Genomic DNA, 19217 nt, shown 5'->3' on the forward strand with positions numbered 1-19217 from the left:
CGTTACGTTAAATAAAACATTTTATTTTATAATTCTAAATGCTCGTGAAATCGACAATCGATAATTTCTTTTATGTACAATATACTTTAAGTATATTGACAAGTATGGCAACTCCATTCAAACGGAGCATCTCGACTTGTATGTATGCAAGCCGCTCGTTTAATCGTTCTGTAATTTTATCAAAGTATATTTTAAAAACAACAGTTGAACCACTTTTTCGGCTTACAGTCTGTTACTGGAAGGTTTGTAAATTATTCCAGCCTTCCTTTTAGGTCATGTCAGGACTCGAACATTCGCAATGAATAACAGCATCAATGAATACGGTTGTTGATGCGGATGCGGATATTTAATTTATGCATATTACCCGCGGTTGCAGATGCGGATGCTGATATTCGCAATAACCCTAATACGGACACATTAGCATAATAATGAAAGACGCGCGTGACGACCAGCGCTATGCAACGTGAGTGCATCTCGAGATTTTACGAATGTTTGCGTGCATATACGACACGCGGCGCCACGCTGCTACGTTTGCATTGAGTTACCATACTTGTTTTATTATACTATGCTTTAAGTAAGTTCGCACAATTTATGCAATGCATATTACATATTGTACAAGAAGTTTCTTAATCACAAGGCATCTATTGAATAGAAGTAAATTACGCATTAGGCTTCTTCGCAGTTTTAGATGGCTCTCTCTAATCCTTGGGGCACCCATGCAGCACCTGTAAAATGAAAAAAAAAGTAAGGCATTTAACTAAATACTAATCTACAAGTAAAACAAACTAAATACCAATATACAAGTAAAAGTATTGTAAGCAAAACATGCTTAATGGCTTATTTCAAGTAAAACTGAATTGTAAATCTATATGTGTTAGAAATGTTAAGATGTGTCAAAGATCGATGGTTACCGCATAGGACAGTAATATGATAGATCATCTGCTAGTTATGATTATAATTAATTTCAATTTCGGTTGAAAGTCCGCAGGTTGCCTTAGGCCAGACCTTTACTCTTTTTGGTTATAACTTACGTGTTTTAAGTTGTACCTAAACCTAATTAAAAAAACAAATTTTTAAATTGCAAAGAATTCATTCTTAAGACAAAAAAGGCAAATTATACGGATATTCGACTGAAACGCTAATGTAACATACCGTAGCGTACTGTAGGTATTGTGCCGTACTGTTCTGTGCGATATTTCAGATAAAAGTAATAAATAATAAGGGAGTACGCAAGCATTATTATGTGATAAAATAAGAATAATACATTAGACGAGGGATTTGGGCCATTTTTTATATTTACTGTATGACACTGTATGATAGGTTAGTAAAGAATAATATATGTATGATTGAATCATCTAAAAAAAGGCGTTTGTTAAAACAGTGATTCTAAGATATGTTCTGGAAACCTCATGAATAACAACACGAAAATTTCTCACCCCTCTTTCCGATGGTTTTCAAATACTCCCTGTTGGAGTTCTTGATCTTCTCGGTCATGATCTGGTTGAGTTTGTCACGAAGCAGGCGCATGGGCATGTCGATGGACAACGTTGTTCCCCCCCGCTTCCCACGCCCGCTCTCCTCCTTTACCCCGCACAATTTATTAAATAATGAACAAGCACAATATTTTCTGGGGTTTGGCGGAGAGCTTAGAGTATAGCAAAGCTTGCAGAAGTATGTTGCTATTTATATATCGCGATACTTACGCATCTAACTAACAACATATCCTGTAGAATACCTTGACGAACTTCTTCCGTAAAAATCCTCAACGTGTTTGGTGTATGTAATACATAAGTTAAGATGTTGAAAAAGGATATTTTAAAGGAATTAAAAAATAAACAATAACTACTTTCTTACACAAAGTTTATTACAGGTTTACTATTGATTATCATTCTTTTCTTGTTTGAGTGTCTACAGATCTATGAAGCAACGTAGCTCGTGGAACCCAGGGCACATCTCTTCCACAGTTTATGCTTGGACTGCTAGATATGAGATATCTTCACATTCCACTAGTTCAGATTTTGGCCAAACATGAGCCAAAATTGTATTTTGTGCGTCTTTTTGGCTCATCTCATGATGCTTTCCCATCCTCTTTACATATCCAAGCAATCGAAGAATTATGGTCTTTAATTCGTCGACTATCTCGAGTTTGGAGATTAGTTTTCATAGACAATTAATAAATAATAACAAAAATACTTCAAAGCGAAGCCCAGCCGGCAATAACGTGAAATAATTTAGAGTTCAGAAATGGAAGCTTTTACCAATCTCTTGTAATTTGTTACCTTAATTACAAGGGCCGTTTAATTAAAAGCATTGAATATCTGAGAATTAAATATCAAAATCGTGTTGAGGTCAGCCGTTCAGTATCATACAATTATAGAGATTACTTTCTTCTAAAGGCGAAAGTGTAATTTATAGTACCTATCTTTTATTATATTAACTACAAAGCGTTAGACGCGTTGAGAGAAGAATTATCCTGTCCATAAAGTTGTGTTTTTATTTATTTATTTATTTATTTGCATTCCATAATGTACATTACAGATGTTTTACATATATTGAGATCAAATTATGGACCCTGAACAGGGCACAGCCAATAGTAGTGTTTGGAAGGTACTGATGCATTTATAAAAATATACCAATAATATTGTCAACAATTAAACTGTTTCAACTTGGACGAACCAACACTTTTTGCGACTCTTATATTCTGCGTTATGAAGGTAAAGCTGACACAAAGCAAATTCACGCACTAAGAAGCAATATTTTCTTGGTACTTACCATTATATGTATACTATTTATTTATTTATTTATTTCGGGCATCCAACAGCTTACAATACATTAACAATTTGAAAGATAAACAATCCATACAACTACGCTAATTACAGTATACCACAAATATTTTCTTAAACTTGTACATTATCGCTAATAATAAATTTAGACATGTTTATACTCTAAAAACTAGCTAAATAAGTATTTATATAACTGTGAAATTTGCATTAGTAGTAGTACTTCTTAATTGATTGTGTAGATTATATTATTGAAATCAGTGTATGGATGAGTTTTAGTGAAAAGGTGTTGTTGTGTGAGAGCGAGTGTGTGCGTTTGCGTGTGTATATGTGTGTGCATACGAAAAACTAAATTATATTAATTAATTTAACTTAACTTCAATTCAATCGTCTATTTATTTAATTTTATACTATTTTAATTTTTGAAAGCCATTTTTGAGTTCGCATAAATATCAATCTCTCTATAGGTGGTATTATAAAGGCTGTCGATGCGTGAAATCAGTTCATTCTTGTCATACATTGTACGAGTGGCAGGAACACAGAAAACTTTATTAATGGGGCAACGAGGAGTTCGTCGGGTCACTTCTAGTCCAAGTGATGAAGTTAGGAAGCAACAGTCGAGGCGACTGTTGACCACGTCACTAAGGAAAGTCAAGTCCAGCAGTGTTCTACGATCTTCAAGGTTATACATGCGATGGATAATATTTGCATGCTTCTGCGTACGATAAAAACTGTTTTTTAGTTCTATACTTTAGATGTCTAATAAATACCTTCTGAATGCGTTCAATAGTATTTACGTAAGTGCTATATGGACCCCTGTCCACATAACACTGCCAAATTCAAGTAAGCTACACACGTATGCATTATACATTATTTTAATGCAGTATACACTATTTTAATGTAGTATACACTATTTTAATGCAGTAAAGTAAATATTAACTACGAACGATACTATGCATTTGTTTACTACAATTGACGTGCAGTGAAGAGCACATCAGGATATACATGCACTTAAGTTCGAATAACGCCTCCAGAGCAATGGAACAAGACCCATCAAAGTGTACCGTGATTTGCTGCCGCCCGTATAAAATTCTTCGAATCAAAACAAAGAAATTTTAAAAAGAAGAAGTTTTAGGTATCTACCTACGACATTGTTGGATCAGTATTCGATACAAAAATTCTCCGGAATTTATGAAGGTATATGGATTTTTAAAAACTTCTATATGGTTCCTCAGAAAAGTAAGCTTCTATCTTCATAATCATTCACTGGGTAGGCTGGCCGCAGTTTGTGCCATATAGCAAGGCACTGCGCTGGTCTCATACTTCTACTACCCGCGACTGTGACGATGTCTTATTCCTATTTTTTGTCTTTAATTATTGATATGATGTAAGCATTCTACACAAAACACAATTTCAAAATTCATACCAAGTCAATAACCTATAGCATGAATTTAATATATAACTACTTATTTTGTGAATAATTCATTGAAACAAAAGACTATCTAGGCGATATGGAGTTAGAAATTCAGTCCACAATTTTTGACATTTGTTAAGTGAATTTCTTGCTTTTTTCGTCTCGATTTTTTCAGCTAACACGCTTAGTTTTTTTATTACAATCTTCCGTAGTTACAAAGATTGATTAGAATAAGTCATAAAATGCAATAAAATATAAATTAGCAAATAGCAATGTACCTCGTAACGTGGAACATTGACTCCGCTGACACCGTTTGAAGATGGCCACGCATCCACGCTGTGATCAGTCAACTGCAATAGGAAACTTATGATATAGTTTATAGTAGCGAAAAAGCGACTACACTGAGTTTGACCTCTAGGTCAAAGATCAAATAATCACTTATTCCATGGGTCAAATAAATTTACACTTGAAAACGTAATTTTTTAAGCTACTGCTCATTTCACTATGCTAATTTCCCTGATAAGAACAAGCAAGGATATTTAGGGGTTGCTCTTTTCTTGGCGGATCCCCCCTATGGCGCGGCGCTCGTACCATAGAGGCGATCCGCCTTGTCCTCGTAGAGTGGGTAAACCGGTCCCACGGGCCACTGTCGTACCACCTTGTGCAGGTGCTATCCGGGCACGGCTGCTTCGGTCACTACCTGCACAAGGTGGCGAGGAGGGAACCGTCCCCGTCGTGCCACGAGTGCGGCGCTGCGGATGACACCGCGCAGCACACCCTAGAGGTGTGTAGCCGGTGGGATGAGCAGCGCCACACTCTGACGGGGACTGTAGGGCAAAAAAAGAAAAAGGACCTCTCGCTGCCGAGGTTATGTCGCAAAAGGAGGCCGCGGAGCGGGTGCGCGAGGACGGGACGTCTGCGCCGGAGCGGGTGCGCGAGGACGCGGCGGACGCGCACCCGCTCCGGCGCAGACGTACGGGGAGAAGGCGAAGGCAGTTCGCTGGACAGGGACTCCGGAGCCTGCATTGCACGGTCTCACTCGTCTGGGGGGCGGGTCGGAGGACAACCGACTCGCCCCTCCGTTAGCGCGGGAGCCCTGGCGTAAGCTAGGGCGACCGGGCGGCGTCCTGGTGAATATTCACTGATCCCACGGCGCCAACTCAACCGGCGAGAGGGAAACCCGGGGGGGTTTTAGTGGGGTAGGCCCTCCAGTCTGGAGGGAGAGTCCCCACATAACCCCTGAGTCCCCCTGGGCTCGGGTGTATCCATAAAGATTTCCCCCCCGTCAAAAACAAAAAAAAAGTCGTTGCTCTTTTCAAATAAACTTAGTGCTATGGAATACATTTTAAATCAAATTTGTGTGGAATCTAGAGTCGTGTCGTCTTTCCGTACATCTTTATCTAACACGTAGTCTTCAATTTTGGAATATACCTTTTCAATTAAAAACCTTTTTATATATTTTTAAATAGCGTTCAAGCAAAAATTTCAACTACTATATTGCATATAAGTTTTGTCCTAAAATATCATCAAGTCCCCCTAAAAAGACTTGAATTGCAATTCAAGTGCAATTTCACTAAATACTTACAAGATTTTTTTAATAACTCAAAAAACCTTTTTTAAATTGTGTTGTTCAAGTCCAAATTCAACTATTCAAACAAACAGGAGACAAATATCAACAAAATACTGTGTATACAAACTATATTTTCTCCATGGCCGGGAGCAGAATGGTCAATTTTTCACTCTGTGAGCACGACACACTCGACTACACTGAAGAAACACCCCCAAAATAGATATTTGCTCACTGGTTATATTATACAGGTACTTGCTAGCCACATGTATTATTTAACTTATTACTGGGTATTAATAAGAAAGTTAAAGTCAACTCGTTGATACTATTAGATCAATAATGGGTTGATTTCAGATACACAACACGGAAAAAATCGTAAAAATTTCATATTTTCAACTACATAAAGAGGTAAATTGTATGTGGTTCCGTAGTTCATCAATTATATTAGTTATTCAAAATAATTTTAGTGACCAAAGAAACTATGTTGTAAATTCGTCAGCTTTCAATTAGGTTTTATTTTGTCTCAACACCGGGAACACGTGCGGTTTATTGGCAGGCTAGTGAAGCACTCCCAACGCTCCACGCCTGTATATCCCGAAAACTTCTTAATTATAAAAGGCGAGAGCTTCGCACTCTAACCGCCGCTCTATAATAAACACATTTTTCACTTTAGGTATCACCGTAGTATAATATACCAAGTAGGGTAACTTCGTACAAACGTAGCGGCTTGTATGTTTACACACCCCTCACACGCCGTGTACGGACGCACACATTCCAATAATCTTGCAGTGCACCTCCATAGTATAGCATAGCACACGCCGTTTATTACAGAAATGAAGCGTTTGATCGATGTTTACAAAATGCCACCAAATAGTAGGCGTGTTTATTGTTGTGTTTAGGGTGGCTTTAAGAACAGTGACTTCATATTCAGAATTATTCAGCATTCCATTTCTTTTTCATAATCGTACTCCCATAATCGAGATAACAATCTGCGATGGCAGATGTAAAAATATCAATACGTAAGTACTGCATTTAACAAAGGTTATTTCAATATAGCATGAGAATAATATGATGAATACTTTATTTTTCAAATTATGTTTATAACCTGTAGGTAAAACTAAAATAATAAAAAAATAAAGTGATGTGTAGGCATCGATGCGCCGAACAGGCGGGAGTTGCCATTCGAGTAGGACCCTGCACACACCACTAGCAAAATAGGCGCCTATCGATCACTCGATCGATAGGCGCCTATTTTGTCGAGTTGAAGACACTAGCTCGCTACTCCATACTATCTTTCTCTTTGGCCATTGGTACCATACCCAACCAGAGTAAATCTGATCGGGATAAGTTGGATATACCAAGGGGCACATTTTAAGGGAGTGACACACCCGGGATTGATCTGTTCAGACCTACATGCCAGCCCGTTACCACATACTGTTGCAATTGAATTCTTCAGTAAATATTTTTATTGTCTTACCTGAGTAGAGTCATCGGGTGTCCAGATATTGCCCCAGTGGTAGATAACGGGGTCGATCAGGGCTCCATCGTAGAAGGGCGCAGGCACCGCACCGGTACTCCCGGCTACCATCGCCACGCACCACACTGCCCACCACATCTGCAATTATAATACACACATTTAGGAAATGAAACTATTTTTCCGGATTTTTTTCAAACAAACCAACGTTTCCGGGCCCTTTACAGGTCCCCTGGTCGCGGTTGACTGGTTGGTTGATTGTAATTTTTGTCATCGTCTATAATTTATGATACTGCGATAATAAACCAAGTTACACTTTGGACTTTGGAACATTCTTATCGCATGTGACATAGCGTCGAATTTAAATTTTTAAGAACACGTCAAGGCATGCTCTGGGAACGTCCTCTCACAATGAGAGTGTTGTCTTCCCACGCGGACACAATGTGCATTGGGAGTTTCACACATAGGTATAATTAAATTGCTTTGCAGATCTGTACATGTTTCCTCACGGCATTCTTCTTTACCGAAAAGCTCACGATAAATTTCGGAAGCTCAAAGGTGCAAGTCCGGATTCGAACCCATGACCCTCGATAGACGGAACGTCAAATTTATTTCGAACCCATGACTCTTGATAGACGGAACGTCAAATTTATTTCATTACCATGGCTTTTGACCTTGTCACACTGAAATAAATATATAAGTCCCAACTAGAGCATGTTGAACTTATCAACTAAAGACGCGTGATGAATATTTAAATTGGAACCAGGTCTGGCGATGTGGTCATCGGTTTTGGGCTCCCGCTTTGATTACTATGGATCCCGATCCTCCGTGGCATTTTGTAAGGTGATCGCATAAATATTCAAATGAATATGTTTATTCTGATCATGTTCGGCGCACCCGACAAGTTTTGTGTAACCAAGTACAAAGCAAAATTTGCTTTTATCCCTCGTTTGGAATGCACGTGACGATCTGCCGCCAAGCAGCGATCATAATAAACATTTCTTGGCTTGCCTGTTGCTACTTCGAATGTGAATGTGTAAGTAAATATATAGCGTCAAAAATATGAACTTTTTTTTTATAATGAGCAGAACAGATGATTGTCTTTAAATGTTAATAAATTCTGCAGCTTATAAAGGAACGTCTCGTTTGTGACTTTTTTGTAAATGAAGGAGAAAGTTTAAGGAACGCGGAATGTACAATAAGTCTTTGACTTCACAAAAGCGGCATAATTTGATTACCAAACATCTCTGTTCTTTTATTTAACTTAGTCTTCTGGATAATCAGCGTAATCCTTGAAGATAAATTGTAGATTTGCAAATATTTTCTGACATTATAATATCAAATGAGGAAAGCGTTTTGCAAGAGATCGTGCCCATATACTCCTAATGATCTATACAAGGAAGATTGTTGAATTTGATTAATTATCATAATCGTGTTTTGAATTGAATATCTGTTGCACTGAAAAATAAATTTTAATCAAGTAAGCCTATTAAAATTCTTGATAGCATCAACAAAATGATTGAAGTCATTATTTTAAATTGTTTGTGCAATCATAAAAATTATTCATAATCATGAAACAAGTTGCTTTAACACTTTAATCAACATCTTGTTTATTTCAATGACTATTTTTCAGTGTGCTTCGTAGACCTGATGTTATATCGAACTTATTCACTGTTGTGGAAATATACTCATGGACATACATATTTAGAGGAACACTAAAAAATGTTGACTTATGATGACAACGTTCATATGAACTACTCGCCACAAATACCAGAGAGTTTAGTCGAAATCAAAAGAAGATTGAAGACATTTTAAACGATCTGGTATTGTGGCCATTGGAACCGCGATCATAATTACATACATAATACAACCTTTTTTTGGCCTTCCTCCAAACTAGGCTTTCGGTGTAGCTTCGGCTTTTTAGCATTTAAATGCGGAAATACCTATAATTATGTTTTTTTAAACACATTAATTTTTTAATTTATTGTTAAAGAAATTCCTCGGCACACGGGACTTTTAAATATATTTTTTTTCTATGTCTTGTGTGTGTGACTAGGATACAGTATAGTCCAAATCACTTGCTATAAAGAAAATAGCATTTGCAGATACTTGCACGTTTACGGGTAAACAACGATATCTTAGTATAGTTTGAAGTCTTAGCAGGTAAAGATGTTTTTTTTTACAAAAATGTAGAATTCTTAGGAGTAATTTGTGTAATACCGAGGGTATATTATGGAATAATTCGTAAATGTTTTACGAATTTTCATTTTGGGCAGCGTCCATTTAGCGCAGTTAACCGGATTTTTTTCGTCAGCGGATTATGGGTCACCTTTTCCCCTGAAATAGCAACTTATTTCATGTAAGAACATGTTTTTAGAGGAGTATATCTTCAAATGTCCTAGTTACAGGATTAAGAGACTACTAGACATCCATTTATATGGTTCAACGGTTTGCACAGAGAGCAGATTAAAGAGCACTTTGAAAAATGATTTCTAAATTGCTTCTGGTCTGGGTGTGTGTAGAGCCATGGGTTGAATTTCGTTGTTCTGGTATTCACAGTTCCTTAGTTTGAGGCAAGGTAATTAATATATTTTGCTTTTCTCAGCCTTTTGGCTTGATTTAACCGTATTCATAAGTAGAGGTGGGCGTTTAAACGAAAAGTACTTAAAAAGGCTTTCATTTTTTTACAACGTGCGTAAATTTCAAGTCCTGTCCCCCCTATGTTTTCTAAACAAATTAATTCGTCTATGTGAATAATAATTTTATAAATAAAAATAAAACTCGTGTTTTACTAATAAACTTACTTATAAAACCTTTAGTGGTCTACTCTTGCTTTTCGCTATCAACACAACGTTGCACGCTTTTTTAACATAAGAGTCTATGCGCTTACACGTTTTTCTAAACGATTTTATAAGTTTAAAGTGAAAAGCGCCTTTATAAGAACGCTTTCTTTTTAAAAAAGCACAATGTTTTAACATTTCAAGTAAGCAGTTTTTTCCATCTCTATTTATGAGCCGAACTCAAATAAATGCAGTATCGTGTGTCTACGTCGAAGGTGTGTTGTAATAAGACCCTATTAGGAATTGTACAACATAGTTACGCATTAACTGTCTGATTATTCTGAATGTATTTAAAATTCGTGAAATCCACACGTGATCATACAAGGTCAAAAATGCTTTGTGATATGAAAATCACAAAAATGATACAAAGCCCATGAAAGAAATTATGTAAATGCGAAATTTTGTAACTCTCCTTTCCTATTTAAGAATAAAAAAGTTATCCGAGCAATTTGTTAAAATGTAAAAGTTGTTATTTTTCGACTAGGCAATTTCTTAAGTATAAAGTTAAGTTATGTGGAAAGCTAAAGCTAAAGCTATGTGGAATATCCTGAATAAGTAAATAAATAAATAAATAAGTTAATATTTACATATACTTATTACATTATTTTAAGCTATATACAAACCGCATACAACTATTGTCACTGCGATGGTCATGCTTTTTACTCTATGACCTGTATTTGTGCATACTTTCCACATTCTCTGTGCTATAATTAGACATTTAAACCCTTCATGTAATAAAGCTACATGTGCTCATACATCAAAATCCTTATGTCACATCAAAGTACATGCAACAAATTATGTATATGTGAAATTTTATAATCTCCTTCTTAAGCACAAAAATGTCATCCAACTAATTTCGTAGACCTCTCTCCGGAAAAGTTGGGTGCCAAACTTGGGAACCATGGGTGCTGTTCACATTCAGGTGGCATGAACAGACAACCCGACCAGACATAAATTACCACGTGACGATAATAGACTACTCAGCAGTGCACTGACCGAATAGCAATGTGCAAGTAAAGCCTACTGAGTATTCCTTTGTTTTACATTTAACAATTATATTGTAGTTATACACGCACACATGTAAATAGAATCTGTATAAATAATCTGGTTTTTAGAAATAAAGATCTCTTTGAATCCAGATATTAACGCTGTCTCATTGACGACGGAACTCTCCTAACTACAACATCCTCTCACTGCGGCCAAGACCCCTTTAGCCGTTAGCTTATATGATCAGTCTTGTGAGTCTATGAGAATGGCAGTGACAAAATCCACTCCTTGCACCCCTTATCCTTCCTACCTTCCGTTTGTTACCTTAGGTCGCATGGTAACAGGCTTCCTCTACCTATCTATATACGTATACCTATATAGTAGTGTAGAGTTAGGGCTACGCTGTTAGGTAGGAACGTAGGGTTGTTTGTAATAGGTGACAGCTTTCCCTTACCATTTCATGTATAAACAGCTAGCTTCAATTACACGTACAAGACGATACTCAACAATAACACTCATATCACACCCAACAAATACTACACAAAGACGATAGAATATAAAGTTAAAGATAAAGAAGAATATAAAGTTAGTTGGCTCTATAGGTGCGATTTACGGTCAAAAGCAAATAAATGTAACATGGTGTGTATCTATGTTCAGGGTGTATTCTAATAAGAACTATTTGGTCTTTTTCTATCTGCGTGAACTAATCGATAATTCGGCATGTATTTAAATATACAGTTTTTTGTAAGATAATGAGGGTTTCTTTAAAATCTAATAATTTGGGGCTACGGAGAAGATTGTTTGCGATAACGCCTGTTATGGAAAACACAATAGGGACAACATTATACTTTTTTTAATATTATTCCACAGATTTTTGCGTATAAGTATCTAATGTTTTTTTTTATTCAATTGTAAGTGCGCATTTGACCTCCATCTGATGGAAAGTGACGATGAGGTCGACGATGGAGTAAATAAAGCGTATTCATTCTCGCCTTGAAAAAGTCCAAGTTATAACGTTCAGGGAACAAATCTGCAGGCAGGGAATTCCACTCCATAGCCATTCGCAATATAAATGTGGAAGCGTAACGCTCTGTGCGAGTATTTCGAATATCCACAACATATAAGGTGTGGAATCCAAACCTACGTCTAGTCCCCCGATGATGGAAAGGGGAAGGCGGAATAAATAAAATGTTTTGTTAGTTTAATGGCTGAATTGATGATATTGATATTGACTTTTGTCACTATAAGAAACCTTTGAATTCACGAGTAGTTGTAAAATACTAACAATTTCTCTGGACTACAATAACATCGTGTACAACAACTTTTGTTCCATGACTTTTTGCAAAACATAATAAATTTACCAAAAATAAACTCAACCGTGACCATGGGACCTGTAAAGGGCCCGAAACGTCGGTTTGTTTGAAAAAACAAATATACGCGATTTAAATCCGGAAAAATAGTTTCATTTCCAAAAATAAACTTCTAAGTTTTCATTCTTCTAACTCCCGCGTGAAAAAATAATAATTTTGGTAGCGAGTGCTTTCTTTTGCTACCGCACAGAGTTGTTAGTTACCAATCACAGCGATCTATTTAAACATTTTTGTACGAAAGTAATGTCTGATGAATTATTGAAAGTCATGGAGCAAAAGTTGTTGTTTATGATGTTAGTAATATAGTCCTGCGGGGTTATTAGTATTTTGCAAATAACCTTGTAAATACAAATACAAAATGCTTTATTTCTCTAAGAAAGCTCTATAAGTAGTTACATTTCATGCATATAATGACAAGTTCCTCAGTGTGACTAGGCTGTGACCTGTGTTTATAGATCGCCAGGCTCACTCCCTCAAGCTCTATTGTATTTATAATTTTATCAATTTTCATATTTTATTCACTTTTGTAATTGACTTAAGATTGATTGTACATTTAGCTTTAAGTCTTACTATTGCGTTTGGGTTAATTACCAATATGTAATAAATAAATAAATAAATAAGCGTATAATGAAGGTAACATTATTTTAAAAATAGGATAATATTACAAAATGAACCGTAGCCTAACAGGAAACAATGTATGTGTGTTTGTATGCGCGAGTGTGTGCGTACGTGTTTGTGTGATTAAAACCTAATCCGATACGGTAAGTAGTTTTTCAGTCAACACATAGTCGAGAGTGAACAGCCAGTTAGTAATAACTATGTGGTCTGTGGTAATAACTTTCTTACATTTCGCTCTGCACAAAGTTCTGAATATTAAGAACAGTGTTAATTTTATTATATAAGTAGCCTATCCAGAAAATAAAAATGACGCTTTGCAAAACTGAAACTGTAACTGAAGGACAGACAGTATGTTTACGTCTAATAGTGTTGAGTTTATTAAAAGCATAGGGGATTTGAGTGTGCATGATAAAAACTCAGCTGTTGCACAGGTTTTATCCTACCTGCAGAGGTCGGTTATCTGAAGGGTTGGCTCCATCCCACCCTGAGAATCGCACGTTCAGTTCGTTCGAGCTTAAGAAGTTGCGACTTGGTAAGAGTCTATGTTTATCTTGTCACTTGTTACATAATACATTTTCGGAGTACTCAAGTTAATTAAGAGTAATAGTACAAAATTCTATTTGTCAAGCGCCAAGGCCTATTAGGCTCTCGTGTGGTTTCTGGTTGAAGGAGAACTCAACTCTATTTGCGTAGGGCCTACCTTGTTCCTCAGTAAACTTCGCTTGTTTATGTACAGACCAACTGTCTCTTCTACGGCATAGATGAGCGCCGTCATTTAATTAAGTGACGTTATTTTGTTGCTTCATAAATATTTAGAGCGTCAAACGACATCAAAATGTCTATGGACAAAATATGCGTCCTATTTATATTACGATATTTTTCAATATTGTGTCTTTTTTATTTAGGAATTCAAATCGTCCACAATTTTTCAAATATTATTGTATTTATCTCTAAATGTGCAGAAAACTTCAGTGCATTAGAGCGATGGAACACAATGCGTTGCGCCGGCGTTGCGTTGTGACACTGCGTTGTACTACATTTTTTATGATACAATGGTGATAATGAAGTTACCACTGGGCGGTGGTAATAATAATAACGCACACACTCAACACAACCCCATACTAGGGAAACCCTGTGTCGCGGGTGCCATGGACACACACATAGACAACCACAAATTACACTCAAACTCACGAGAGAAATAAATGTAGGCCATACAAATATTTCTCCCGACCCCGAAATCCAACCTGGGACCTCTGCGTGGCAGTCCGGCATGGCAACCTTTCGGCCACGGAGGCAGTTAGGTAAGTGACATGCCTGTCCATAGCACTTACAGTGGTACTCGGAACTTTAATCACAAAGGCCTCAGACGCACTGCCATTACACCCGACACCATGAGACATAGGTTGACAAGTTCCATGTGCTTGTAATTTCACCAGAACCCTTAGCCTTAAAAACCGGAACGCAGTAATGCTCACATTATTGCTTGACGGCAGAAATACGTAAGGATGCCACCTCGCCACTAATACTACATACACACTATGATGCTACATACAAGAGTGATATCACACGATGCGTTGCAACGATGCAACGCCTGAGCTATTACGCTACGTTGTACTACATGTGAAAAAACGATAAACAAACTATATTAAAAATATCGACAAATTAATATACATCAATAATTTAAATTAGATAGCTATAAATACACTGAGAAGTACTACAGGAACTTGATTTTTGTTTCTTTTTTAACTTAGTAGCAGTAGAGCTCTTTGTGAAAGACTTCTCCCAGAGACATGCTGCCACTTTACCTATTTCTGCCACCAAGCAGTAATGTAAGAGCATTACTGCGTTCCGGTTTTAAAGGGTAAGGGTACTGGTGAAATTACAGGCACATGGGACTGGCCAACTTATTTCTCAGGGTGACAAACGCAGTGTCAGTGTCGCTCAGGTCTTTGCGATTTAAAGCTTTGAGTGGCACTGCAACTGTTATGGCAAGGCGTGTAGCTTTCCACCAGGCACACGATTTCATAGTCTCGTCATTTGATAATATATATAAAAGTAACTTAGTGCGTTGGAATCATAGCGTTACATACGCCTGTGTGGCATCGCTCTTACCTGTAAAAACCTAAAATATCCAATTCGATTACAGAGACATATATTATTGTTACATTTTAAAACCATGTCTCATGTACTAAATATAATTAATAATTATGAAATTTTTAAAAGTGGACTTAGAAGGTTTTTATACCAAAGCCACGAAAAGACTGACAACGACGTTTTAAGGTAGCAAAGTAAACCAACACGGTTTACTATACCGGGCTAGAATAGTATAGCCCGGTATAGTAAATAGTGATTGGTATCATCCACTCACCAATCACTATTTCTCAAACAACGAAATTCTTTGTTTAATAAATAATTAATTTAAGTCGAGGGGACACCCAGACAGCAAGTATTTAAAAAGTTTGTTTGTAAAAGTGGTTCACTTTACTATTTAATCCAGGACCTTGTCGGCGTGGTCATTAATAAGTGCTTAAATCTGGTTAGAGTCACTTATGTGTAAAGTTTCATAGATACCCACTAACAAAGCATTATATAAATTGGTACTTTGAACGACTGGATTGAATGATACTTCTCGCAAACATTTAAACGAATTTTAATAAAACGCTTTAACGAAACAGTCTCGCCGTTATAAGTTACAATTATATGAAAATATAAGCATTTGAAGTAATTTAATTCCTCAAAAATATAACTAATTTACTCTTACTTATATTTTTGTGTCATGTTTTCGTCGGCTCCGCCGTTTTGAATTTTTCTTCTTTCTAAATAGAAATAATTTCATTTAACGTTATTCTTTTGATATAGGTTTCTTAAAACTTTGTTTGTCGCAAGTAATAAAAATTTTCTCATAAGTTAAATACTTTAAGTTTTCTTACAATAAGAATAATAAATGAGAACATTAAGAAAAATGAAATCGTACAATCGCCTCAGTGAAACAATGAAAGGAAGTAGGTCCGACAAATAAATACACTTTGTTGGAAGCCTTATACGTGTTCGGTTCTGAAAATGTCGGTACGCTGTTATGATTATAGAGAAACCTTCCTTTCCCGCAAAAGTAATATTACTTGCTTCGTAATTGCCTAAGTCAATATATAGCAAATATTACAAAGATTAAATTTACCTAAATAATAAGGGAATAAATTCGACGTTAAATGTGTGTATGATTATACAAAGAAAACGCTGTTTTTGATATCAACGAAAAAAAAATGAAAATACATATATTAATGTGTTACGAGTTCCAGAGACACACGATGTCCCAAACGAGTTTGGTGTTGTAGCGACCGTAGTAGCAGAGCTCCTTGTGAAAGAGTTCGTCCAGTGAAGTACTGCCTTTTTGTTTGTAACGCAAGCATTGCTGCGTTCCGGTCTTGAAGGGTAAGGGTGCTGGTGAAATTACAGGCACATGGGACTTGTCAACTTAATACAAGTATCATGGTGACAGCCGCAAAGGCAGTGGCTCCTCAGATCTTTGTGATTTAAGGCTCTGAGTGGCATTACAACTGTTATGGATAGGCGTGTCGTTTACCACCAGGCGCACGACTTGTTCATCACGTCTCTTGATGTTATAAAAAAGTCCTACAGGTAGCCGATTCTGTCTCTAATGCTCAGACGTGTTTTCATTAGCCATTTGCAAAAAATATTTAAAAATCTATACCGTCCCACTGCTAGTAACCTTTATAATTAGTATTTTTTGCCTGAAATACAGGATTCTCCTAGTTCAGGTATACGTGTTATATTTTACATTTATTCGCATAATTAGCCTTTCGTTATTCATTTGTACAATACGTTATTCAATAAACAATTTTATTTATTTATTTTTATTTTAGTCTACGACCTCTCCCCTTATAAAAACCACCAAATGAAATGTATAAAAGTTTTAAAAATAAAAATACCTATATCGTTATAAGGACACCGTGTGTCTCTAGTGACGAGTTAAGGTAAAATGGGAGACAAAAGAACACTCAAGTCACATTTTAATCTGGGAAATTAACTTGTCTAAGGTTAAAAAACTGGTTAAAACTGATCTGATTGTTCTGGGTATGTAGCTGTCCGTAGCTTTGGTACTCATAGTAGAATTAGTTACACCCTAGTTTGACACTTTAAATTAAAACTTTCGTGGCATAAATTTAGAGGCAGTGTTAATGAACGACATGCCAGGTTAAGTACAGCTGGGGTAATATCGTACCCGTGCTTTAATATGTGCGACAAGACCAGTATGTGGTTTGTATGCATCACGTATATTAACCAGAAATAGAGACGAAATAAGGCCCATCTATCCCTGGCAACTCATCAGGCAAATGGGGATTATAACACTTTTAAATATCAACTCTCGTTTGCGCTGAAGTCACACATTAGAGAACTGAAATAGTACAGCGCCAACAACTGAGGTCAGTTCAGACCGTATATTCCAATAATATTCTGTATTTATTGTGATAAAGATAATATAATAGAGGCTGTTTCATTCGGTGGTGTGGGAAAAACAGCAAAACATATAATCACAAAATAAACGTAATCACATTTCATCGGTAATTAAATATTAAATATGCAAATTATCAATTTTCGTCCACTTTATCAATGCTCAAGTTAAACTGGTCGATTTGAAGTGAAACAATTGTCGACACCCGTCAATTGTTTCGAATTATGCAGAATAATTTTCAATCAAATTAAATGACATTTCGTCTCTATTTCTGGATAGATACTCGATGTTTGTATAAAATAATGTAACTAAATGAACTAAAACTGCCTTTACTTGCCTTTATTTATAAAGTTGCCGAGTAGAAAGAGCTAATATGTAAAAAATACAAATTATTTAACTTACAAAAGTTAAAATTATTCTATATGGAAAATAAGCATCTTCAAGAAAAATGATAAAAGCGAATAATATTTTTTTCAATCAACGCCTAAAAGGAAAATTCAATAAAGAGAAGTAAAATGGTAAATGGAATACGAATAAAAACAAAATTGTGGCATATTTTCGACACAAATTTACATAGTATGTTTCCATATATATTATAATATTTCGCAAGTAAAATACATATAAGTATAATATATTTGACGACCTTAGTGGTCTTTGAGGTTCCGGGTTCGATCTCCAGGCGGATCAATGTAGAAACTATTTTTTGTGGTGCCGTTGTTGTTTCCGATTTCTATAACAGAAGTACTTGAGTTTACTTACATTGGGATCAGAGCATCGTATGTGATGTTACCTAATATGTATTTATTTATTTTTTATCATTTCAAAACTACACGAACAATTAACATTTTCTTTATAAAATTAGTGTAAAAATGTTCATTGAGTATGAAAACGCCCTTTTATTTAATTTTGTTGGTATTTCTCTATATTGTTTCCCGATTGACATTTGTAGCGAAAGCTAATTTCCATTCCAGGTTGCGATGCTTAAATTCCTTTTTAAGGAAACCTTTGCAGGTTTTCTCCCGATGTTTTTCTTCATCGAAAAGCTCATGAAATTTCAAATTAAATTTCGCACATAAATTCGAGAAACTCAGAGATGCGAGTCAGGATTCGAACCCATGGCCTCTGCTTAAGTGGCTGTAGGTCAGCCTATAGGCTACCACGGCTTTTTTAACAACAAAAAATAATTACAGTAACATTAATGATATTCACCATGACTCGCTTTTCAAAATTCATAATTTATAAAATTCAGTCAAATGATTCATATCGCAAAAGTAGTGTAGTAAAAATTGTAGGCGTAATTTTTTTTAAATTTTCGTCAGTCATTCTTAACTTTTTCGTGCATGTCGTGTTTATCTATATTTATAAATATAGATTCCTTTACAAGCAAAATAACGGCCACTGTTATTTTGCATATAAAGGAATGATAAAATATAAAAAGTAATATTGTACACCTAACTTTGGTTCACCTAGTAAATACATAAATAAAATCTTAAATAAAAGCTTAAATGTACAAAGTAGCCATAGCCGTTGGTCGCCCTGTTTAACAGTACCACAGCGTAAAGAACATACAGTAGGACATCGCCTTTGAAGTCTTGCGAAATGCCGCTTTCGTCTAGATATTACGTCATATCGTAGGGTTGTCACCGTGTGTATTTTTTTATTTAGTCTGTTGGGGTGGGTGTCCCACTACTATGTC

General features: G+C 36.1%; 1 protein-coding gene across 4 annotated transcripts in view; it reads right to left on the bottom strand.

Annotated features, from left to right (window-relative positions):
- The window catches only part of LOC113232721 (diuretic hormone 45), a 170909-nt gene that overhangs the window by 8118 nt on the left and 143574 nt on the right, over nt 1-19217 (bottom strand). For 3 of the 4 annotated variants that reach the window (XM_026467499.1, XM_026467496.1, XM_026467498.1), the window contains exons 3-4: nt 7239-7376; nt 4473-4544 (exon numbers count right to left, since the gene is read on the bottom strand). In XM_026467499.1, the coding sequence (XP_026323284.1) occupies nt 4473-4544; nt 7239-7376 (210 nt within the window). Of the gene's footprint in view, nt 1-133; nt 726-1436; nt 1582-4472; nt 4545-7238; nt 7377-19217 lie in introns of those variants that run through there. The other variant, XM_026467500.1, reaches the window with a different exon arrangement.

The sequence above is a fragment of the Hyposmocoma kahamanoa genome, unplaced genomic scaffold (genome assembly GCF_003589595.1).
Source record: "Hyposmocoma kahamanoa isolate Upper Pololo Valley unplaced genomic scaffold, ASM358959v1 78, whole genome shotgun sequence".
NCBI classification, from domain to species: Eukaryota; Metazoa; Arthropoda; class Insecta; order Lepidoptera; family Cosmopterigidae; genus Hyposmocoma; species Hyposmocoma kahamanoa.